The sequence below is a fragment of the Mobula hypostoma genome, chromosome 24 (genome assembly GCF_963921235.1).
Source record: "Mobula hypostoma chromosome 24, sMobHyp1.1, whole genome shotgun sequence".
Taxonomy (NCBI): Eukaryota; Metazoa; Chordata; class Chondrichthyes; order Myliobatiformes; family Myliobatidae; genus Mobula; species Mobula hypostoma.
The window spans coordinates 47,078,280-47,104,064 of record NC_086120.1 but is presented as its reverse complement, the minus strand read 5'-3'; the positions used below and the strand labels follow the sequence as shown (position 1 = coordinate 47,104,064).

Genomic DNA, 25,785 nt, shown 5'->3' with positions numbered 1-25,785 from the left:
TTAGACTGCAAACAGCTGATCAATCTTTGAACAGCATTCTAGATTAGGAGCACTATAGCATCCTCTGTAAGCAAGTCCGTACAATCCTTCCCATGTGGATTTCCTCTGGGTGCTCCGGTTTCTTCCCACGGCCTAAAAGCGTACCAGTTAATAGGATAATTTTCAATGACCAATTAATCTATCGTTTGGCTAGGGTTAAACCAGTGGGCTGCTGGGCGACACAGTTTGAAGGGCTGGTAGGGCCTGTTTCACACTGTACGAGGGGTGATTGATAAGTTCGTGGCCTAACGTAGAAAGGGCAATTTTAGAAAACCTGGCACATTTATTTTTCCTACATTTACACACATAGTCCAGCGGTCATGGAGCATATGGATCCCTTCTTTGCAGAAGTCGGCATCTTGGACCTCCAGAAGTGATCCATAGCAGGGGTGACTGATAAGTTTGTGGCCTAAAGTAGACAGAGATGACGACGAACGTCAAACTTTCTGCATTTTCACTCAAAGAGTTGAACTGCACGTGCATGTAACCAGAGCTGTACAACTCATCTCCTTCTACCTTAGGCCACAAACTTATCAATCACCCCTGCTGTGGACCACCTAGAGGTCCAAGACGGTTTCGTTACATGCATGTGCAGTTCAACTCTGAGTGATAATGCAGAAAGTTTGAAGTTAATAACTCATCTCCTTCTACCTTAGGCCACGAACTTATCAATCACCCCTGCTGTGGACCATTTCTACAAAGAAGAGATCCGTATGCTCCACGTTCGCTGGACTAAGTGTGTACATGTAGGAGGGGGTCTATGTTGAAAAATAAATGTGCTAGGTTTTCTAAAATTGACTCCTTCTACCTTAGGCCACAAACTTAGCAATCTCCCCTCGTATCTCTAAAATTAATAAATACAGGAAGTATGAAATAAAACCAGAGACTGCTAGAAACACAAAAGTTGCACCTGTTATGGTAGAAATTAGATAACACTTCAGGCTGATGACCTTTCATTAAAATTGTTCTGGACTCCACAGATGGGGAGAGATCTTGTTTCCTCAATGTATTCTCTCACTTATTCAGTTACATAACAAAGATGCAGCCTTGCAACAAATAATTCCAAAGTATAAATGATTGTCGGAGCCAAGCTGCTTACTTTCTCCAATACTGAAAGTAAACACATACATGGAAAATGGAAACCAATATACATAATTTTATATTGGTCTCCATTTTACTAACTTCATATTAGAAAGTAAAAACTTACTGAGAAATATGTTTCTGATAATGCCTTCACCCACCACATTTGATGCAATTAGAACAATCAAATTGTGATCAGGGCCAAGAATGAAACATTTCCTTAAAGTGGCACATCAAAACATGCAGTTTCTAATCTATGCTTAACTGCATTTTTTCCATATTTGTTATGCAAGCCACCCATCCAATGCTAACAATGTCAAATGGTGCAAATTTTGTCCCCCTTGCCCACTAAGATACAGACTTCAATGAACAATTTCATTACGAATAGCTTAAGCTAAATTAATACCATAATGCTTTAAGTGAAAATTATGGAGTCAAATTCGGTTTCAATGGTGTTTGTATACTGATGATGTGTTCACATTCCAGTGCAGTGCTAATGAAATTCCTTTCTCTCCTGTTGTTACCCTTTAGACAGTACATTAAACAAAGACATCTTTAGCACAATTCAGTGGTGTTTCTTAATAGTTAGTCCTCAATCATATCCCATTTTAGCCATTTTAACCAAATAATTTCCTAACATCTACGCAACTCAGTCAACATTATTTTCTATATTGATGCAATATTATTTCATTGCTGAAAACAGATCCAGCTTGTTAACTTTTAGAATTTCTACTGCATCTGAAAATAACTGAATCTTTAATAAATCTGTTAACAAAACTTGCTTTTGCACTATTTATTTTTATACATCTTATAGTAATTTATGTATTGCACAGAACTGCTACTGTAAAACAACAAATTTCATGACACTCAGTGGCCACTTTACTAGGTACCTGGTGGGACACAGTCTGGCCCTCTACTGCTGCACCCTATCCATTTCAAAGTTTGACATGTCATACATTCAGAAATGCTCTTCTGCACACTACTGTTGTAACACGTGGTTATTTGAGTTATTGTTGCCTTCCTGTCAGCTTCAACCATTCTGGCTATTCTCCTCTGACAGCCGTCATTAACAAGGTGTTTATCCTCACTTTTTTTGTTTCTCTTCACCATTCTCTGTATACTCTAGACTGCTGTACCTGAAAATCCCAATTTCTGAAATAGTCAACATCGCTCAGAACGCATTTCTTCCTCATTCTGATGTTTGGGCTGGACAACTACTGAACCTCTTGATCTTGTCTGCATGCGTTGAGGTGCTGCCATAGGTGTACATGTGCACCTAATAAAGTGACCACTGAGTGTATATCATTGGCAGAGAAATGGCAGATGGAGTTTAACTTAACCAAGTGTGAGTTGTTGCACATTGGGAGATGAAATATACTCAGATAATGGCAGCTCCCTGAAAATGGCTGCACATATTGACAGATGGCAAAGGCAACCTATAATGTTGCCTTTATTAGATGAGACATTAACATTATACATTGCATCCTCTTACCACCTTTTCAAACGATCCAGCAAAATGTAGGAAAAAAAACAGATCAACAACAGATAGAGTTAGGAACAAAACTGAAAACATAGCAGCTGTGAAGCAACCAACTTTAACATTTTGGGGCTGCCTTCAATACAGCATATTGGAATGATGAACTTAATCACATTTCTTCCCATACACAAGGCATGGTGATACAGTTGTTAGTGCTGCTCCACTACAGCTTGATCGTCCTGAGCTAAATCCCAATCTGAGGCACTGTGCAAAGACTGCATGCTTTCTCTGTGACCACCTGTTTTTTTCTCTGATTGCTTGAGTTTCCTTTTGTATTCCAAAATGTTTGTTGGTTAATTGGCTCCAGTAAATTGCCCCTCAATGTAGTGAATGTCAAAAGAATTAAAGGGGAATTGAGGCAGGTATGAACATAGAATGTTACACCACAGGAACAGAATTTTGGGGGACAATCATGATACCAAATTAAGTTAATCCCATCTACATACATTCAAGATTGACAACTGCCTTTTCCAGTACACAAGTGTAAAGGAAACAAAATAATTGTTAGCCTAGATCTGATGCAGCAACAAAAATCACAATATAAAGAACACAATTTAAAAAACAATAAATATAAATACACAGGATAGCTTGTACTGTATACGTAGACTGATTGTATATCCATAAAGTGACGTTAGGTACAGGAGTGTCTGTACATAAGGCAACTCTGACCGGAAGTGATAAAGTAGTGGCAGTTGGGGGGGGGTACGGGTTAGTGGGTGGAGAAATTGATCAGACTTAGTGCTTGGGGAAAGTAACTGGTTTTCAGTCTGGTGGTCCTGGTTTTGGATGCTATGAAGCCTCGTCCCTGATGGAGTGAGACAAATGGTCCATGAGCAGGGTGAGTGGAGTCATTCACATTATGGGCCTTTTTCCCAGCACTTTTCTGTATACATGTCCTTAATGGCGGGTAGGCTGGTACTGGTGATGCATTGGGCAGTTTACTACCCATTGTGGAACCTTCCTATGTGCCACAATGCAGTTTCAGTGCCATGGTCCATTTCCCTCCATTCCCATGCCTGTTTATGTCTGTTAAACACTGCTATTGTATCTGCTTCCACCACTTCCTTTGTCTGAGTATTTCAGCCTCTTACCCCGTCAAAGAAGACTGCTCTTACAAATCTAATTTTAACATTCCCCTCCACCATTAAGCTATACCCTCCATTCCACGGGGAAAAGACACCATCTCCCCTAGCAACACACACAAAATGCATGAGGAATTCAGCAGGTCAGGCAGCTGGGGACAGGAATAAACAGTCAATGCTTCGTTCGGGCTGAGATTCTTAATGACAAGTCTCAGCCTGAAACATCAACTGTTTGTTCCTCTCCATAGACACTGCATGACGTTCTGAGTTTCCTCCAGCATTTTGCGCTGCTAGATCCCACTGGGTATTAATGCTCTTAAGAGTCCTGCCATTTATTTTATTTATATTTAGAGATACAGCATGGAACAGGCCCTCCCAGCCCAACAATCTACACCGTCCAGCAACCCACCAATTTAACACTAGTCTAATCACAGGACAATTTACAATGACCAATGAACTGTACACTTCTCTTACATTTGACTTCACACCTATCCAGATTAAATTCCATCTTCCATTTCTCTACCGACCCTTCTATCCTGCTGAATTGTTTGCCAACTTTCCTGACTACACACAACTCTGACAATTGTTGTCACCTACAAACTCACTAATTATCCCAACTATATTTTCAGTGAAGTCATTAATATACATGACTAACAGTGTTGTCAGCACTGACCCTAGCAGAACACCATTTGTCACAGTCTTCCAATCGTAATAACCACTCCAGCACTATACCCTGCCTTCTATGGCCAAGCCAATTTTGAATCCAATGCTTTACTAGAGTCCACATATAGATAAACTACGTCCTACCCACATCATTTTTATTACCTTCTCAAAAAAAGTTCGTAAGACTGGACTTGCCCTTTGGAAAGCCATGCTGACTATCCCAAGCATCTTCCCCAATTATTTCCCTACTACTGACATAATGTTTATCTGCTTACAATTCCCTGGTTTATCACTATTGCCCTTAAACAATTCTCTGTTCTCCAGAAAATACGGTGAAACAGTACAGGAACTAAGAAGGAAAGGTGGCAGAATGGATTTCTTTCCTAGCAACAGCCACAGACACAGTCTCCTTCTATATTATTAGAGGTTATATGATTAAAAACATTTTGCTTCATCAAGTAAAATAGTTCATATGGGGGAAAAATAACATTCAAATATCCAAATTAGTGAGCTCATTATTTCAATCACAATGAGAGATTTAATGAGGTTTCTGTTGAATGCAAGTACAGCATCTATTACTAACAGTTTTAGTCTGCAAAACTCATATACCAAATGTCTATAATTTAAATGAGATAGTGCAAGCATTCCCTGGGTTACACAAGCTTCTGTAAGCCAATTTCTCTAATTCAGAAAAATCTATTTTCTATAGTACCTATATCACATTGCTCTACATACAGTTGCACTAAATAATCACCATAACATTACCCACAATTAATTGGAATATATAAAGTATCCAATCATTAATGAATGTTTCGAAACAATATTATTGACTTGAAAAATGCTTTAAAATGTACGGGAGAATCTGCCTAAAGTCAGATTTCTGCAAGTCAAGCTATTTGTAACCTGGGAAGCTCTCGTATTTGTTTCATATTTAAAAGTTCATATACAAACCAGCTGGATTAAAACTAGACCAGAAACAGGTTTTCTTTTTTTTTTCTTTTTTTAATTTTATTTTTATTTGGATAAGGAGTTCACAATTATCATGTACTTTTTTCACACATATAACCTTTTCCATTTTTTTATATGTATAAAACTACAATTATTTATACATTCTTAAGTACACATTGAGATGATATAAAAGCAAAATAAACATTTAAATAGATAATTATGTACTGTGGTAAATCTAACCTATTAGGCTAAGTAATGAAATTAGTTGTTAAGAAAAATGGTAATAATAGTTTCCATACAACCCTTCTGGACCATTTCCACTGGTCCAAAATGTTGCATACAAGCCTATATACCAACCATTGTAGGTGTTTATATCCCAATTTGTTCGTGCTTGTTCCTGCCCGCAGACATAATTATCCAATCCCTATGTACTTATTTACTTAATTTTTTCATTTTTTTTTTATCCCTTTCCCAAATCTTTCCCTTTACTTGTGTTAATTCTCTATTTTCCAAAAAAAAACAACAAACATTTAGACTAGGGGTGCTTACGTTAGCAATATTACTGTGTTGATGAGAAGAGCAATATAAATCATTAGGAGAGTCATCTAAAGTCTGCTCGCATTGGGGTTATATATTCAATCCATTTATTCCAGATTCGATAAAATGTTTCTTTTTGAGTTCTCAGGGAGTAGGTCAACTTTTCCATTTTAAATATTTCCAAGATAATTTCGTACCAATCTTCTAATGTAGGTGGTATTGGATTTAGCCATTTTCTAGTGATTGATTTCTTACTTGCCGCTAAGAGGGCCTGCAGCAACTTTATATCTTCCTTCTGTTCAAGGAACAATACATGCCCCAAATAGAGCATCTCAAAGTTCAGAGGTATCTGGGACCTAAGTACCTTAACTAATGTTCTATGAATACCTTCCCAAAATAGACTTAATTTAGGGCAATCCCAGAAAATATGAAAATGATTTGCCTCCTTAGAGCCGCACCTTCTCCAACACATCACATTTGTATCTTCATATTTTTCCTGATATGGGGTCTTGAAGTATCTTATAATGTTTTTCCAACAATGTTCTCTCCAAGTCAAAGAATTAGTCGAGGACCATTGAAAGCTGCAGATTTTCCCCCAAGCCTCCTCTGAAAGTACCAACCCCGCTTCTTTCTCCCACTTCTCTTTAATATACAGTGTATTTACATTTTTAGCATGGGAGAGTGCATTATATAGGCGAGAAACTGATTTACTAGGTATTGAACTGCAAGCCGAATTCAGAATCTTGAAAAATTCTAATTCTACTGTTGATAGGTCTGTATATCTACAACTCTGGTTAACATAGTTTCGTATTTGAAGGTACCTAAAAAAGTCATTATGTTCTAGGCCATGTTTGTCCTGCAGGATTTGGAAACTTTGTAATTCTCTTTTATCTATAAATGAGAGGTAGGTTGTAAGACCTTTCTTTATCCATAGCTCAAATCTTTTATCTCCTCTGTTGGGAAGGAATTCGGTATCATATGCACACCATCTAAAGAGTTTTAGCATGTTATTAATTCCACATGAATTAACCACCTTCTGCCATACTTTTAATGTAAGATTTATCCAAGCATTATTAAATTTTTCCAACTGGGCCATCAATCCTTTGTCAGCTATTGAGGCCTGAAGAGGAAAACTGTCAACTAATCCAAATTCTATTTCCTTCCATCTAGCCTTATATTCCCTATTACACCAATATAACAGAGGGGTTATCTGTAGGCATAAAAATAATTTCTCAGGCAAGGAAGAATCATACCTCCTCTTTCCTTCCCTAACTGTAAGGTGTTATATCGAATTCTAGGCTTCCTTCCTTGCCAAATGAAGCGGGAAATCCATTTGTCCCATTCCCTGAATTGATTATCATCCACCTCCACTGGTAAAGAACGGAAAAGATATAATAACCGAGGAAGAATATTCATTTTTATAGTATTTATCCTTGAATTTAAACTTAAAAAGGGGATAAGATTCCATCTATGCATATCTGCTTTTATCTCTGAGATTAATGGCCCATAATTTACCTGTGACAGTGTTGAAAGATCCTTCGGCAGGGTTATTCCTAAATATTTTAATGATTTAGCTTCCCACTTAAGATCGTATGTATCCTGCAATTTTTTGGATGGTGGATAATTTAGGGACATAACCTGCGTTTTCTTTACATTTATTTTATAACCTGATATTTTCCCAAAGTCATCCAACAGTGTAAACAATCCTACAAATGATTTTTCTGGTTCACTCAGATAGACCAAAACATCATCTGCGAATAACGCCACTTTCTGTTCAATCCCTGCCACCTTGATACCTTTTACGATTTCGCTCTGTCTTATTAGTTGGGCAAGTGGTTCAATATATAGCGCAAAAAGGAGAGGAGAAATTGGGCATCCCTGTCTAGTGCCTCTCTCTAAAATGAAGGAGTCAGAGAGGTCCCCATTTATCTTACTTCGGGCTGTTGGGCTGTCATACAGAGTCTGAATTACTTTAATAAACCTTTCTTGAAAGCCGAATCTTCCTAACACTCTGTATAGGAATGCCCAACTAACCGAATCAAAAGCTTTCTCAGCGTCCAATCCTACTACCATTGTCTCTGTCTCGTTCTTATTAACCTGTTCTAATATGTGCAGAGTTCTCCTTATGTTGTCCTGTGTTTGTCTTTGTTGAATAAATCCAGTCTGGTCTAAATGGATTAGGCCAGGTAAAAGCTTTTCCAGTCTGCGCGCTAATATAGATGTAAATAGTTTGTAATCTAAATTAAGCACACTAACTGGCCGATAATTGCCACATTCTAGTTTATCTTTACCCTCTTTAGGAATAACTGAAATAATCGCTTCTCTCCAGGAAGGTGGAGTTTCTCCTCTCTGCAAGATCCAATTAAAGGTGTTAAGTAGTAATGGGGCTAACTGTGTCTTCAGGGACTTGTACCACTCTGAGGTAAACCCATCAGAACCCGGGGACTTTCCAGCCTTTAACCTAGAGATGGCCACGTTCAGTTCTTTGACAGTTACTGGTTCTAATAAACTTTCATTTTGTAAATCCGTAAGTTTAGGTAGATCTAAAAAATTCAGTACACTGTCTATATAGGGCTCATTGGGGGCCCGGGGTTGGGAGTACAGCTCTCGATAATATGTTTCAAAACTCTCTTGAATTTTCCCTATTGTACTCTCCACAAGCTTTGTCTTTGGATTCTTTATTTTATGAATTGTATTGTCTGCTTGTTGTTTTCGTAATTTATATGCTAATAATCTAGCTGATTTACCTCCTACTTCATAATTCTTTTGTCTCAGGTAAAGAAAATTTCTTTGAGTTTCCAACGTATAAATATCATCAATTTCACTTTGCAATTTCCTAATTTCCTGTTTTCGATTTGAATTACTTTTGTTGCTATCTCCAACTTGAAGTTGTTTTAATTTTCCTTGAAGGTCTGCTAATTTTTGTGCATTGATTTTTTTCATGTGAGTAGTAATGGAAATAATTTTCCCTCTCAGTACAGCTTTCAATGTATCCCATAAAATCACTGGTGATGTTTCTCCCGTGTCATTAAGGTCTAGATATTCTTTGATTTCTCCCCTTAATCTCTCCATTACTTTTGGGTTATTAAGTATATGTGAGTTTAGCCTCCATAGTGTTTTCCTCATTTTCCTTTCCAGGATTAGAGACATAGAGACTGGGCTATGATCCGACAGATCAATTGTTGCAATATTACAGTTTTTTATCCTGAGTCTATCTGTATTAAAGATAAAGAAATAGTCTATCCTTGAATAGGCTGAATGAGGGAAAGAGTAATATGTATAATCTTTACTAGTAGGGTGTAATTCCCTCCAGACATCTATAATTCCCAACTCCTCCATCAATGAATTCACTTTCCGAGTCAGAGGTTTACTCTGAGTAACTATTCTTGAAGAATCTAATATAGGATTTAATCTAATATTAAAATCCCCTCCACAAATTACTACCCCTCGAGAACTGACCATTAGGTCAAAAATGTGTCTATAAAATGACCATTCACTACCTGGAGGAGCATAAACATTCAGCAATGTTATTTCTGTACCTTCTATTCTTCCTGTGATTTTTACAAACCGTCCTTCTTTGTCTCTAGTCTCTGAAATATGTTCATAATTAAGAGTACTTGATATTAAAGTAGCTACCCCTCTTTTGTGACTCAATTTATATGATGAATAAAATACATGCTTAAAGCCCATTCTTTTTAATTTTCCATGTTCAGATTGGCTCATATGTGTTTCCTGGAGGAAAGCTATTTGTGCCCTCTCTTTTTTCAATTTAGACATAATCTTATTTCTTTTAATTGGATTCAAAACCCCATTAACATTATAGGAAATTATTTTTACCAATTCAGTTTGCATTTTTCTCTAGTAGAAAAAAAGCACTCTCCTTTTCTAACCAAACAGTAAGCAATCCCTTCTCAACAGTAAACCAAGACATATAACCACACCCTAGACATTTCTGAACGTATAACATTTGAAAATTTTCCCCGACTTCCCACAGTGAGGCCTGAGCACCGACCCGCCTCAGTTCAGAGGGATAACCTCTATCTTCACCCTGTGTTAGAGGGCCCTCGGCAGTTTGAATAATCATACAGAATTTTCTCCTATTTATGTCTCGACCATATTGCTATCATTCAAGTTATTCCGCCTAGATTATTTTCAATTACCAGTTTTCATTTTACTTTTAAGTCCGATTTACTCTTTTCAGTCATTTCTCTTAATTAATCTGTATTCTCTGTACATTCGCGTCTGAATATTTGCAGCTTTTCCTTGTAGTTTGACACTCTGTTTCGAGTGGAGCGTCCTCGCCCCACTAACTGCCACGACTTCTGCCGAATCCTCTCCAGTAGCGACTCCGGTTGGGTGATAACTTTAATAGGTAGTCCCCGGTCCGCCAGGTCCGACGTTGCCTCCTCCACCGTAGTGTAAGTTTTTGTCCCTTCGTCGTAAAAGACTCTCAGCCGAGCTGGATACAGGGTCTGGAATCTGATGTTGTTTTCCTTCAGGACTTTCCGTGTTTCCGTATATTCCTTCCGTCTGGCAAGAATCCCCGGTGCGTAGTCGTGGTCTAAACTGATTTTACAGTTGTTCCACATGAAACCTTTCTTTTGCCATGCTCTTTTAAGCACCTCTTCCTTCGTTCTGTAACTGAGAAATCTGATCAGAATCGATCTGGGCTGGGCGCCTGCCGGAGGCTGTGGTGCCAACGCGCGGTGAGCCCTTTCTATCTGTAGGTCTTTTGCGGCCGGTATATCAAGGTTCTCTCTAAGCAGCTTCTCCACAAAGGGAATCATCAATCCGGGTTTACCTTCGGTTCCTTCGGGAACTCCGTAGATCCTCACATTTTCCCTTCTCGAGCGGCCTTCTTGATCTATTAGTTTCCACTGGAGTTGGTCTTGTAGCTTCAGCATTTCTGTTATCACCTCCTCTGCATTTTGTAGCTTCTCTTCAATTCCAACAATCCTCGCTTCGGCTTCATCTATCCGCGAGTTAGTTTTTACTATTTCTCCTTTAATATCTTCCAGCTGTTTGCTGTTATCTTGTCGGAACTCGCGAATCTCTCCGAGAATCAAAGACAGAGTCACCGATTCCCCCTCATTATCTCCGTCCTGGCTTGCCGTGGGAGAGCTAGGCCCTTCGCCTTGCTGCATCTCTTTATGTTTATCAGCCTTCGAAGCGGACTTTTTATTTTTGCTCTTAGACATCATCCTTGCCCCTTTTATTAATATAGTTATGCAATATTAAGTATTTGTCTAAATTCGATTTTGGGGCAGTTTACCTTCTTTTTTGTCGAGAGACCTTTTCCTTACGCCGCCATTCCCTTGATGACCCGGAAGTCCCCCTCCGAAACAGGTTTTCTTAAAAGATTTTTTACAACTTATGCAAACATTTCTTGGTTGAGCTTGTATTAAATGAAAGATTAAGGGCAGCACAAGAAAATAAGTTTAGGCAACAATATTCAAATGTTACTACCTTCCCTGTTCAGAATAGTTATGAATTTTAAAGTGAAAGATGCTGGAAATAAGAAAAAAAGAAAATGTTGGAAACATTGAGCAGATCAGGTAGCTTCTGTGAAAGAGAAAAGAATTAATGTCTCTGGTCAAAAATTTATTATAAGTATCAGAACAAAACTAAGCAAAAGGGTGAAACATCACAATTCCACATTTTCCAAAACTACATCAATTTTGTGCCTTCTTGATGTTGAATCCAAATGTACTTTTTCCTCAAATACACAAGAAATGTTGATAAACTTAGATCTTAAGATGACAAAACTTAATTGTTTTCATATGATCAAGTGCCATTTATTTGTAGCTGTTGGCCCTCGTGAACTTTAAATGCATTCCACATTTTAAAAGTGCAGTAATCATCTCAAAAATATCCTGCCACTTGGAAACATTTTGTTCACTATTTCTAGTTACCGGAGTATCTTTCAGGTTAAATGAATTGGGAGACAGGAGGGTGACAAAAGAATCCCAAAACAATTAACTTCCATTACAAGAAAAATGTAACCACAGTTTGAAGTATATTTAATCTGGAGCATTATCACTCTTACATTCAGTAGAGTTCTTTTGATTTAGTCAAAGGTGATTTTACTGGACCTCTTTCCAGGACTTTCACAACTGTATGTGAAGGACAATTTACCTTACAGGCCAGAAGAATGCATTCTACTCCACGTGTTATATACAGATTTCCCCCGCCACCCGAAGGTAGAGCGTTCCTATGAAACAGTTTGTAAGCCGGAATGTCGTAAAGCGAAGAAGCAATGACCATTTATTTATATGGGAAAAATTTGTGAGCGCTCGCAGACCCAAAATAACCTACCAAATCATGCCAAATAACACATGACATAAAATAACAGTTACATATAGTAAAAGCAGGAATGATATGATAAATACACAGCCTATATAAATTAGAAATACTTCTCTATGATTGCCTGCACTGTTCTCCGTAGCAAAAATCTCACGCAAGCGCCGTCGGCAGAAAATCTCACGCAAGCACTCTCCAGTAACCTTTAAACTATGAAGCTGCCAAATCATAGTGTGGGCACATGGCCAAGTGGTTAAGGCATTGGACTAGCGACCTGAACGTCGTGAGTTTGAGCCCCAGCCGAGGGAACGTGTTGTGTCCTTGAACAAGGCACTTAATCACACATTGCTCTGCGACAACACTGGTGCCAAGCTGTATGGGTCCTAATACCCTTCCCTTGGACAACGTTGGTGCCATGGAGAGGGGAGACTTGCAGCATGGGCAACTGCTGGTCTTCCATACAACCTTGCCCAGGCCTGTGCCCTGGAGAGTGAAAACTTTCCAGGTGCAGATCCATGGTCTCTCAAGACTAACGGATGCCAAATCATACCAAATAACATAAAAATACACAAAGCCTATATAAAGTAGAAATAATGTATGTACAGTGTAGTTTCACTTACCGGAATTGGGACAGCGCCGAGCACACTGATGATGGTGAGTTAGGCTGAGTCGGAGTTTGGGTGGTGCCGTGGCCCCCACCCTCCGGGCAGCGAACCGATACCGATCCGCGAAGCACACAAGGGTACAGTGGTAGCCAGGATGCATCCAGCACATCTTTAAGAAAAAAGCTGAAATAAACAAGCTAATTAGTTAGGTGCCACCCGACACGTAAATGTCAGCCCAGGTCAGAGGCAATTGTCAATTACATAGAGCAATTGAAATTGGCAATCACTTCTGATCTGGGCCGACATTTACATGCCGGGCGGCACCTAATTAATTAGCTTGTTTATTTCGGCTCTTTTCTTAAAGGTGTGCTGGGTGCCTCCCGGCTACCGCTGCATTCTCCGCGAATCGGTATCTGTCCGCGGCCCAGGGTTTGGGGTGGTGGGGCACTGAGGTTTCGGTTGTTATCCTTTCCTCTTCCAACTGCATCAGCTCTTCATCTATCAGTTCTTTGTCATGGGATGCCAAAACCTCAACATTATCTTCATCAACTTCCACAAGCCAAACTCACTTCGTCCTTACTTCATTTACCACGATCGAAATGCTTAATTATGTCTAGTTTTATGCTAAGTGTAACACACTTACGAGCTCTTTTAGGCTTTCCCGATACCTCAGAACTCATCTTGCTAACGACTGCTCACAGGCACGTGTTTAAGCAATGCCAGCGAGAATGCCGTTCTGAATCTGGGGGAGGAGCGGCTGCTCGGGGCACGTGCTGCCTTTTTCCTAACAGTGAAAACACCTTCTGTTAGTGAAAACAGGGAACTAATGTAGGTCTTTTGTAACAGCTGGGTTTCGTAAATCGAACATTCAAAAAGCGGGGGACACCTGTAGTCATCATCTAGTACAGGTGGTTCCACTCCAGGACTGACCAGACATAAGCACTTACCTCAGTAGTGTGGCAAGAGGGCTGGAATGCAGGTGAGACTGAAACAATCTGAATTCAAGTCCCCTCTCCTAGCATACGAGTTAACCTCCAGACCATTGAGAATGCTGATGAACTAAGACTGAGAACAACCTAACAAAGTGAACTAAAGGACTACTGTGTGCTATGCCTCACTGAACTGTGGCTTGTATCTACTCCACTTGACCGTTGCATACAACCTAAGGGCTTCTTAAACTATCAGATGGACTATACAGCATCCTCGGGCAAAGTCAGAGGTGAAGGGGCCTGCTTCCTAGCACCACACAGTGCTCAGACATGACAGCCCAGGTGTGTTCCTGCGCACCTCAGCATGAAATATCCAATGGTGGAATGATGTCCTTAATAGCTGCCACAGGAGTTCACTTCGGCATCCTGATGGCAGTCTACATACCAACCCAAGGCTTCACACCTACACTCAATGAGCTACATGCCCTGGTCTACAGCCATGAAATGGGATACTGAGGCCCTCTTCATCACTGCCAGAGACTTCAATCAGGCTAACTTCAAGACTGCATTATATAAATACAAGCAGCATGTATCCTGCCTCACCAACAACCCAAACACCCTTGATCATACATGCCCAATGAGCCAACCCCACCCACATTTAGGTAGATCACATCACCAGGGCGAGTTCCTTCTCTGAACAAAAGCTGAAGTGCGAGGATCTGGTATGGAATGCTATACTGTGCTGGTCTAAGGAAACAGAGGAGCTTCTATGCAATTGCTTTGAGTCAATAGACTGGTTCGTGTTCAAAGACTCAGCACTGAGCCTGAATGAGTGTCGTATCACCACCATCATGGACTTTATCAACAAGAGTGTTGAAGACTGTATCGTAAAGGAGTCAATCCAAACTAGAATCCATAGATGAACTAGGAAATCCACCCTCTACTGTGGCATTTCAATTAGTTAACATTGATATTTACAAGAAATCAAGATACCACCTTCATAAAGCCATCAGGGCCAAGTGACACATTCAAAAGTCCCAGACCGATTGCTGTGGGTGGTGGGTTAACGTGCTCTGACGGGCTATGGGATGAAGTCAGGCAGCGGCATTGATAACAATACTATAATTGCAAGCAAGCATCTCCAAACTCAAACACCCCCCTTTGCAACTGGATCCTTTACTTTCTGACCAACACCTCTACCACTATTATTCTCAACACTTACGCCCCACAAGGCTGCACCCTCAGCCCCCTACTCTACTCCCTATACAATCACACGGCAAGGCCAGATTCTGATCAAACTCCATCTACAAGTTTACAGATGATACCACCATAACTGCATGTCTATACTTCTCGCTGCCTTGGTAAAGCAGTGAACATAATCAAAGACCCAATTCACCCTGACATTCTCTCTTCTCCCCCTCCTCCCCACCCAGCCCCCCCATCAGGATGAAGATACAGAAGCCTAAAAGCACATACCACCAGGCTCAAGGACAATTTCCACACCACTATTAGAAGACAAGTTTTGCACTGTACCTCAGTACATGTGATAATAATAAACCACTTTACAGAATTTAGCAGATTAACTTGTTAATACTCAATAAATACATCAAGCACTTTTAAATGACATTATACCTTTATCTCCAATAATAAATATATTGTACACAAATTAATTTACTCATTTGACTTTTAATGAACAAAAATCAATCAAGAAAATAGCAGTATTCCCTTAGTTTATTTGGGACATTACGCCACTTAACTGGGGCAGACATTTGTTGCCAAACATTTTCTAACTTGTGTCAGCCGCATGCACACCGTGTGGATGTTATATACGACACTGTGCTTAGAATGAACAGTTTTTAAATAGCATCACTTGTGTGTTTGTGGTCAAAAAAGCAATGATTTTTGTCACTGAAAGTTGGCGAGTAATAAACAGCAAGACAATTCAGAACTGTTTTGCTTGCTGCATTCAGATTTGGAAATGCCAAAAACCGCCAAGAGTGATTTCACTACGCAGTTAGAAACTACAAAGACTTTTAAGGCATCAGCAATCATCGAAAACACTGTTTGAAGGAAGTCCAGTATCTGTACTAAGTGTCTGCATTGATTTTGTTCATTTACAGTCAAAAGAACACATCAACATTATGCTAAATGAATTCCTCTTGATAACTATTAACTAGTTTATAGTACTGTAGCAGTTTTATTAATGTTCTATTTATTCTGTATTTCATTTAAATACATAATTTTTTACTTAGTTAAACAGTAGTTTCTCCTTTTTTTAAAAAAAAACCTTTTTAACTATTTCCATGAAACCTTGGCTAATTTGGGCCAAAATGCACTGGTCTGAGTAATTTTTTTTGAGTTTGGAAAAGTGTATAGATTACACAATACAAAAATCAAAATCATTTGGCCCAATTAGCTCATGGCATCATTACCCACCCTTCCTGCTTCTTTTCATTCATTACCGAAACCACTCTCACGTTTCTGTAGCTTCTTAAAACTCTATCTTATATGACTAGCCCTTGAACTTTACCAGTAGTAGGAGCTGTTTATCGGCAACTGTCTTTTACTGGCTCTCCCCAGTTTTGCCTTTTCCATCTCATAAAACACACAATTGCTCAGATTGAAATGTATGGTGTACATACCAAGCGATTTCGATGGATTAACATGGGCAAGTCTACAGTTTTAATTCCAGGACCCTCCATGCATCTGAGGGATTACAGAAAGAAGATACAAGTCACGTGCAGTGGCATGCAACATTTTGCAATACATATCAGGATGCCCCTTCTAGATTAACATACAAAATGCTGAAGGAACGTTACTTCTTGTAGATGTTCACTGGAATATGAATGATTACAGTACACAGAAGACCTATGAGGCCTGGTTTAATCAGACAGTTACTGCCTGACTCACTGTCATCTGATGAAATGTAATCAACTCAAAATATTAACTGTTTTACTTTCTACAGATGTTACCTAGCCATGTGAGCATTTCTAGCATTTTATTCTATTTCATATTTACAGCATCTGTAATTGCTTACTATTAGCCAACTGATAGACTGTTCAACATTTTCTTATTATTAAATAGATAATGCTACCTCAACTGACTCATCCAAAGATATGTTTAAATGAGTGGAGGCAACGCATACAAACCACAAACTCAATACCAAATGTTATAATCTTCCTAATTTCACCTATGTGTCATGTCCATGTGATCAATCTCCACACCAAATATTGAAACTTGATACTATTGCCTCCTCACAAGTGATTCCTCTGAATTTATCCTGAATGTACATGCTAACTCCAACTGACCTTTCCAACTCTGTAACTATACACATTCCATAATGATTTTCCAGCTCTACTTTGTCATTTTAAAATCTATTTTTCTGGTACCTTTGTATTCTCTCATTACGCTCATTCCAAGTTCTGTGAGCTTTATTCACGACACTTGCAAAGTTCTATACTTCCTTATATTTACTCATTTCAGTTAGGTTTGGTTTGGTTTTCTTTTGTTGGTGGGATATATTTACACAAATATGACTTCAAATATTTCCTGCCAGCTTTATTTCCCCCTCAATTTGGTCTTAACCTCTAAATTAGCTTTACTTTAGTTTCCCAATTTAACCATAAAAGCTTTTGTCTCATGCCTTTTAATATCTTGAGAAAATTATTTTATAATATTTACAGTGATATAAAATGTTTATTTTAATTTAGAAATACAGGCCATTCCAGCCCTTCAAGTGCATTACCAGCAACCACAATTTCTTTTTAAAACACTAGCCTAATCACAGGACATTTACACAACCAATTAAGCTACTAATGTCTTTGGACTGTGGAAGGAGATTGAGCACCTGAGGAACCCCATGCATTCCATGAGGAGGAAGTACAAACTTCTCACAGAGGACGCCAGGATTGAACGCCAAACTCTAACCCTGAGTTGTAATAGCATCGCACTAACCGCTATGCTTTGCAAGTTACAGTTTCAAAACTCAGTTATTTGCTTGCAGAACTTGTGAAGAGATTCATCTTTAATGAAATTACATCATGGTGCAGGATCCAATTGCAGATTCTAGCATCACTACAGGGAAATCTCAATAAGCTCCTGTGCCAGTGCAACTGCATAAAAGCTGGTGCTGGGAAATAGTTGTCGAAATTTGGTTAGCAAGAATAAGGTTTCTACAATGTGCCCTAAATGTTCACTCTTACCAGCAAAATCAAGGCAGGATATTGCTACAACAGAACTTTAAAATGTCAGCTTACATTAAGTACACTTTTTCACTGTATTTTTCTGACAGCCACTGTTTCACAATTTTTTTTAATTACCATGCTTTAGAGAAAAAAATGTTCATTTTAATTAAACAATTGTCTTAATTGTAGTTGGGACATGAAAAAGTTTAATGATGTCAAATATAAACCAAAGGATACCAGGCAGTGTTGAAAGGATGATGTCAATGAATGGAAGGATTTTGTTAACAGCTTATGGTTTTGTTAATTGAATTTGAATGACAGAACTGGAGTTGACAATAAGGATCCTCAAGGTTCAACAGCCTACTTAAATAGAGTTTGCGTACTTAACAAAACCAGGACACATTAACAGAGAAACTAAATAAATATTGATGACTACTTGGAACATTGGAAGAAAGTGGCAATAGCTGTTATTTCTCTAGTACATAATTTTGACAATTTATTGTCTACTGCAACAATCAAAATGGAATTAGAAACATAACCTGCCTGTTAATTTGGATGATTGCAAAAGGTACCTCCCACCCCACCAACACCTCATACAAATCAAGCTTTCTAAAAAAAGGAATTTCCTCTAACCCATCTGAAAAGTAAAATAAATTATATTGACATTAGTTTTTATATTGGTGAGACGGGGCTGCATCAGATCCAGAGAAACAATTATTTTGTTCTCCTATACACGTGCACTGGAAATCACATAAAACAATCTTGAATACATCAAGACATGAAACTTTAAACAATTAAATATTACAATAACAAAATCCTTTATAAATTTAATTAGAAAACTACCAAAAATATTAAATTGCAATTAGATATTGGAATTCAAGCAAACAAAATATCAGATGTAGTAGAGGGCTGTGCAGAGTAGACTCAACACATGTTTAATGCCCAATTTTCCCTCCTAAACTCACAAGCTGTTCCCGGGTTAAAAACGCATGATATATGGACATCCCTACAGACAAATGAAAAATTCAAAAATCCCACATACACACATGCATTATTTCCTTCAAACAGCTGTCCATCCCTAGTAGTAATTCTTTCTCATCCCAGTGTGGCTGTTTTGCATTATGCCAGTGTTGGTTGTTAATGCAAATGATGCATTTCACAATGTTTCGATATACATGTGACAAATAAATGAATCTGAATGTCATTCATGACAATATTGTGGAGGCATAGTTACCATAGAGAATTTTTTACCAATTTATATAAAGAACCGACTTATGGGTGTCCATAAAAAAAATGGAACTCATTCTAGAAACTGCCTGAACTAAAACGTAAAATACAAGCCTGACTGTCAATTCATTTATAGAGTACATAATTCTGTTTCATGCTTTAAGTGATTTTAAATCACCTAAAGCTCAGGTGGACACTTAACACAACTTGCTCACTTTAGGTTAAATTGACATGGAAGAACAGTATTCTATCCCAAGTCATTGTGAACTATAATACATAGTTTTGGTACAATTAACCCAAGGATCTATGAATACAACAGACCCTTGCCCTCCAAACATTAATATCTTCTGCAAAGTCAGTACCCTTAAGTTAGTAATTTAATTAGCTTGTGTGCTTAGATGCAGCGATGTTGAACTCCTTAAAACCTAAATATGTTTGCTGCTAATTTTAGGGAAAAGCTGCTTAGTTTAATTTAGTCAAAGCTGGTACTTCACAAGTTAATTAGACAACTTGATCTCTATTACTATATTACAATATCAATGCCGATGCCGTGTAGTATCAACAAGAAAAAGATTTTAAGTTATGAGTAGAATTACAGCAAACAGATTTCTATTTTCAATGTTACAGTTTGTCACGATTTCAACACGCAGCCTCACTCTAGACTGGCCTACATGTGCAAATTGAAAAATCAAAAAAATTGCAAATGCTGGAAGTCTAAAATAAGCTGCAAGTTGTAATAGAACTCAATTTGTCTTAGCACAAATGCTGCTGAACCATTTGAATATGTCCAGCATTTTCAATTTTGTACAATTGTAAATATGGATTGCCTCTCCCAGGGTAAGTGATGTGCAGCTCACTAAATCCAATCTGGTTAATAGTAGAACAATCTGATTACCCCTTACTCTACAACTTACTCAGTCTATCAAATCTCCTTTGGTTCATTTGTGAGTTCCCTACATTAGAGGGGCAATTTACAACAGTTGATTAATCTACCAGCACATTTTGGGCCTTGAAAGAAAATCATAGCACTTGGTAGAAGCCCACATAATCAAGGGAAGAATCTGTAAACTCCATACTGAAAGCACCCGGGGTCAGGATCGAACCAGGAACTGAGGGGAAACTGGATAATTGATGAATCACTGCACCAACCTTTAATTTCATTCACATCTTCGGGCACTTAATTCTATCCACCTTTTAGAGCAGAGATGAGGAAGAATTTCTTTAGCCAGAGGGTGGCGGTTCTGTGGAATTTGTCACAGGCAGCTGTGGAGGCCAAGTCATTGGGTACACTCAAGTGGAGGTTGACAGGTTTTTGATTACAAAAAATGGGTGTCAAATGTTACAGGGAGAAGGCAGGTTGAGAGGGATAATAAATCAGCCATGATAGAATGGCAGAGCAGATTCAATGGGCCAAATGGACCAATTCCGCTCCTACTTCTAATAGTTTTATTTCCCAAAGACGGAGCAAGTTTAATCCAAAGATTTATGAAGAGATTAACTTAGTGCTTCATTATTGCTTGTTACTAATTTTAATTCATAATACTAAGGCAGACAATTATACTTTAGTTCAGGGGTTCCCAACCTATTTTATGCCACGGACCAATACCATTAAGCAGGGGGTTCATGGACCCCAGGTTGGGAACCCCTACAAATAAAATCAAAGCTGGTTGCTTCACCTGAATAGTTTACTATCCATTCTTGTTGCAATAGTCAACATTGACATTTCAACAAAATAACAGATGCTTAATGTCATTATTCCTTCACTTTGTGGGGAGGAAAGAAAAGCACTGGCTTCTGTAAGCATCATCCCTGGATTAAAGGTAGAAAATACCAGGTTATTGCTGGTCACTGAACATCGATAGAAAAGGCATGTATACAGGCAATTGGACAAGATGGAATCAACTCTCACTATCATCTTTGTTCTGCCCCTCATAAAATGGCTTCTAATATCAATTCACTGTTTGACTTGCATATGGATTAGGCTTCTTCAGATGGTATACACGAACATGGTGTCACTTTCAGAGGAAGAAATAAAAACTAAAAGAGAGGCCAGAAGTATTTAGGAAAGTATTTGTGGTCATTTTCTCCTCTGCTGAAAGTGCATGCAAATGTAGAACCAACTGCAGCTGTATTTAGGAAGCTCAAAACCATACTCCACTCAACAGTACTTTCTGTAAGAGGAGAACTTTTAAATTCATAACCCAACAATATACCAAAAGTTTTGCCTCGGTTGGCAAGCTCTCTCCTTCTTCCAAGGCTCTCTTTGCTTAGAAATCAACTGCGGTCTAGCTGATACCAAAATTGTACGAATAACACTATCACTGCCTGGAAGTGTTTGTATAGCTCCATTCCTATTATGAAGTCCTAACCTTGTTGACTCCATGCCAAACAACCGCTAGCTGAAGTTACTGCTTAATAAAATGTAACAAGCTGAAAGGTTGAAAAAGTATTAGAAAATAACAGGAACAGACATGGTTGGGAGTGTGTGCGCGCGCGGCTACAGGGGCAATGAAAACATGTGGTGCATATAGTTTCTAATGCATAGCTTTATGAGCAGTTTCCTGAAGTATCAGCAGAAAAGTGGTACATTACAGACATACCCAGATCTCTTTAATATAGCTGAATATATCTGCTCAGCCAATTCCATTACATCAGTGCTAAAATAAAGGCAATACTCAGAGATGTATAATCTGGGAGAAAGGCACGAACCATTTCATCTAACTTTAGTCACAGCTGGAGGTGCAAGAAAGAGTAACTTCCACACTTCAATTTAAAGTTCAAAGTGACAATGAACTGAAGTCAAAAATCCAGGCTCTGTGAATAACTCAGTGTACAAATACATGCCATCTTAAAGTATTTTAACATATTTTACCCAGAAATCAACCATTTACATGGCATACATAACCTGTAAGCCCAAGGGCCAATATTATTTATGGTTCCCACTTTTGATAATCACCGTGAACCTTTTGGTGTCCCTGTTTGGATATGACTGCACTCCACAATCAGACAGACTGCAACCCTCACAATAGAGGATCAACAATGAACATCAATTTATTTTCCTGCATACATTTCAACCATATTAAAAAAGAATTTTAAAAGAGAAAAAAATTAGCGTGTACAAGAAAGCAACCAATTAAATTGCACTTAAAACTGAATATATAGAAATTATAATTCTGAGTGCTGTTTTTAAAACTTGCATAGATCACAAACAAGATGTGCATCATTCCTCAGAAATGTAAAGTCATAAGAACTTTTGTTTAATCAAATATTTTCCACAAAATCTAGTTTAGATGCCTTAGCTATTCCTACATTGAAAGCAAAGTCCACCCCTAAATTATTTTAATGAAGTTTTAAAATATTAACGAAGGTTTTCACTACCCACAGTACCAAATGGATTTGATTTATCCCTACAAACTGAAAGATACTATACTAAAACATGCATTCAAGTACAAATGAATGCATGCACATTTGAGATATTCAAAACTGAACATGAATTCAGCAGGATTCCTTTCTTTGAAGGTACTGGTTTTGGTTTAAAAATCAAGTACACGCTAAGTGCTTTAATCAAAAAATTTTCTATCTGGCAGAATTTTGGAATAAAATCTATCTCAAATATGGCAATATCTGGTGTTCTGGAAACAAAAGCAGAAATCAATCCCAGACTCCCAAGACCAAACCCGACAGCCTATGATGTCAGCATATAAATCAGAGCATGGTTTGATTCCTTAACAAAGAGAACAATGAAACACTAAAGAATTTGCCCAAATTACCTAATAGAAAAGAAATTGTCACCTTTAAATACAACATGAGCACTTTCTACTTCTCCTTTTATTATAAAACAAGGAAAAAAATTGAGAGTTTGAAAATTTTTCAGCCGTGTTACATGACAATCACAGTGGGCTGAATTCAGGATATCCTGTGTGTATGCCTATATGTTTTTCAGGTATATAAAAGAATCAAGCAACTACCCTCTTCCAAACCAATTTTCCTCTGAATATTTTAAATAAATCGTATTTTGTTAACAAACTGAAACAGCAAAGACAGACAGGCCCAATGAAAATTAAATTATTGAGACAATCCAATCCTGTCAACCACAGTATTTCATCCATTTCTGTTATGCACAAATAAGTTATTTTTGCCCCTTCGCACCACCCCACCCACACACAAAGCAACTGCATTAAATCCAAACTAGACACTCAACATCTTCCAATGATGCAGAAAGCGTTACCATAAACAATCTGTCAATCCTGATGCATAATAGTCACAGGATCTCAGCAATCTGAAAGATTTAGGATTCACAAAATAAGTAATTTTTTTGGAGCAATGATTTGGTTAAAGAAAACGACTATTTTGCTCTTCCCACTCTAATTACCCATAAACACACACACATACAATATCCAATGAATTAGAAAGTGCTTCATATTTGCATTACTTTTTGTTTAACCTCTGATCTGCCTGTTTGAGAATTTGAATGAATTTTAATTTTTCCAATCCCCGCACATATCCAGCTATGATTTGCTGGCGAAATTATTTCACACTTTGAAAGGACTTGATGGAGGAGGCTGGTGGGGGGGGGGGAATAAACTTAAAAAAAAGAATTTAAAAGAGGAAGAGGCGCCGCTTCCTCATCCGGCTGTGGTTACCTTGCCTCCCCACGATCTCAGCCACATGTTCGGAGCTGGGCACCGGCACACACTCGGTCATGTTCACACTCTTCCTGCGCCCGGGGTCCCCGGGCACGGTGAAGAGCGGCGTGGGCGGCGGCGGCACCAGCGGCGGGTGGAACAGCGAGACGGCCAGCCCGTTCACGCCGCCTTCATCCTCCGCCTCATCCTCGTCGTTCTCTTCCCCGACCATCACGACACCGCCGACTCCTGCTCCTCCACTACCACCACCTCCTCCTCCCTCGCCCAGCAGACCATCTCCTTCCTCTCCCAGACCCAAGATGGAGAGGTGATCCAAGGCGAGCCGCAGCGATTTCTGATCCTCTTCCGTGCCGGCAGCGGCATCGGGGGCTCCACCACCACCACCGCCGCCGCTCACGCCCGACACTGTGCCCCCTCCTCCTCCTTCTCCTTCGCCCTCGTTGCCACCAGAGTCACTGACAGACTCCATCTCCGCGAACATCGAGCCGGGCATGCCGCGGCCGCCACTGCCGCCCTCCTCCTCCTCCTCCTGCCGCGCGCGTTCGGTCTCAGAGTGCCCGAGGTTCGACTCGCGCCGGCGCCACCGCCGCCGCTGCTCCTCCCCCTCTTCACGCGCCCGCCGCCTTTCCTTTGTCTCGGCCGCGCTTCTTCTCTCCCTCTTCCACGCGCGCGTGCGCGGCCGGCCGGCCGGGCAGGCGGGCTCTCGCGCTCTCCTCCTCCCCCCGCCCCTCCCTCGCTTCCTTTCCCCTCACACCGGCCGCTCCCTCTCTTTCTCTCTCTCTCTCTCTCTCACACACACACACTCTCTCTCCCTCCCTCACTCACTCACACACGCTCCCTCGCCTCACTCCCTCCGTCAGACCGGGAGAGGCGCTCAGTGACGTCGCCGCCCGCACAACAATGGGAACCGGCCATCCGCCGCCGGGTCAGGGGTCAGGGCGGAGGCGCACACACGGAGTCCAACACCGAGGAGAACTGGAGCCACCCGGTGTCCGCACTACCACTAACCCCGAGCCCGGGAACGGTGGAACTTCTCTCTACCCCGCCGCCACATCTCGGAGGAGCGGGGCTTCCGATGAAACCGGAGTAATCCATGTGGTGCTGAGGGATGAGTCGGGATTTTGGGGAAGGCAGATTGCAAAACTCTGCAGATGCTGGAAGTCTGAGATAAAATCAGACGCATTACGGTAGAGACGGCAGGTCGGGCAGTGCCTGTGAGAGAGAACCAAATTAAAGTTTGGTCAGAAAGAGTACACACAAAGAAGCTAAAGGCCTGAGATAAAATCAGGAGAATTGCTGGAGAGACAACAGATCACAAAGGGTCCGTGGAGAAAGAACCAAGTTAATGTTTTGTCAGACAAGGAACCACAGATTATGAGGGTTTGAGATAAAATCAGGTTCTTGCTGGAACGACACAGTAGCCTTGGCAGTGTTTGAGATAAAAATCAGTTTCATTGCTTTGTCTGCCAAGAGAGAACCAAGTTAACACGTGGGGACACAAAAAAATGTAGAACTTAAGGTATGAGATATAATCAGAGAGTCTTGCTAGAAGTTCTTAGTAGCTTGGACAGTATCTGGGGAGGTAGAACCAACTTCATGTTTCATTAGGGGGGCAGTGTCTGGTGAGAGAACTAAGTCATGTTTCATCAGAAGGGATATAAGAGACCACAGGTGCTGAAGGCCTGAAATATTGCTGGAAGGACTTAGTAGCATGGTCAGCATCTAGGGATGGAGAGCCCAGCTCCTATTTCCGCAAGAAACTGTAAATACTGAAAGTCTGAGATAAAATCGGAAACTTGCTGGGAAGAGTCAGAAGATTGGGCCACATCTGTGGAGAAAGAACAAAGCTCCTGTTTCATCAGTGAGCAGAAACTGCAGATAATGGAAGCCTGAGGTAAAATCAAAAACATGCTGGTTGTGACTCAACAGGTCATGCGGCGTCTTGAAGTGAGACCCAAGTTCATGTTTCATCAGAGAGGAGACACAAGAGACTGCAGATGCAGGATAC

General features: G+C 39.7%; 1 protein-coding gene across 1 annotated transcript in view; it reads right to left on the bottom strand.

The window, feature by feature from the left end:
- The window catches only part of LOC134337226 (RNA-binding protein MEX3B-like), a 32,415-nt gene extending 7,936 nt beyond the window's left edge, over positions 1-24,479 (bottom strand). The window contains exon 1 of the mRNA XM_063032062.1: positions 23,775-24,479. Within this exon, the coding sequence (XP_062888132.1) occupies positions 23,775-24,270 (496 nt within the window). The 5' untranslated portion in view covers positions 24,271-24,479. The remainder of the gene's footprint in view (positions 1-23,774) is intronic.
- Between the last annotated feature and the right edge of the window lie 1,306 nt (positions 24,480-25,785).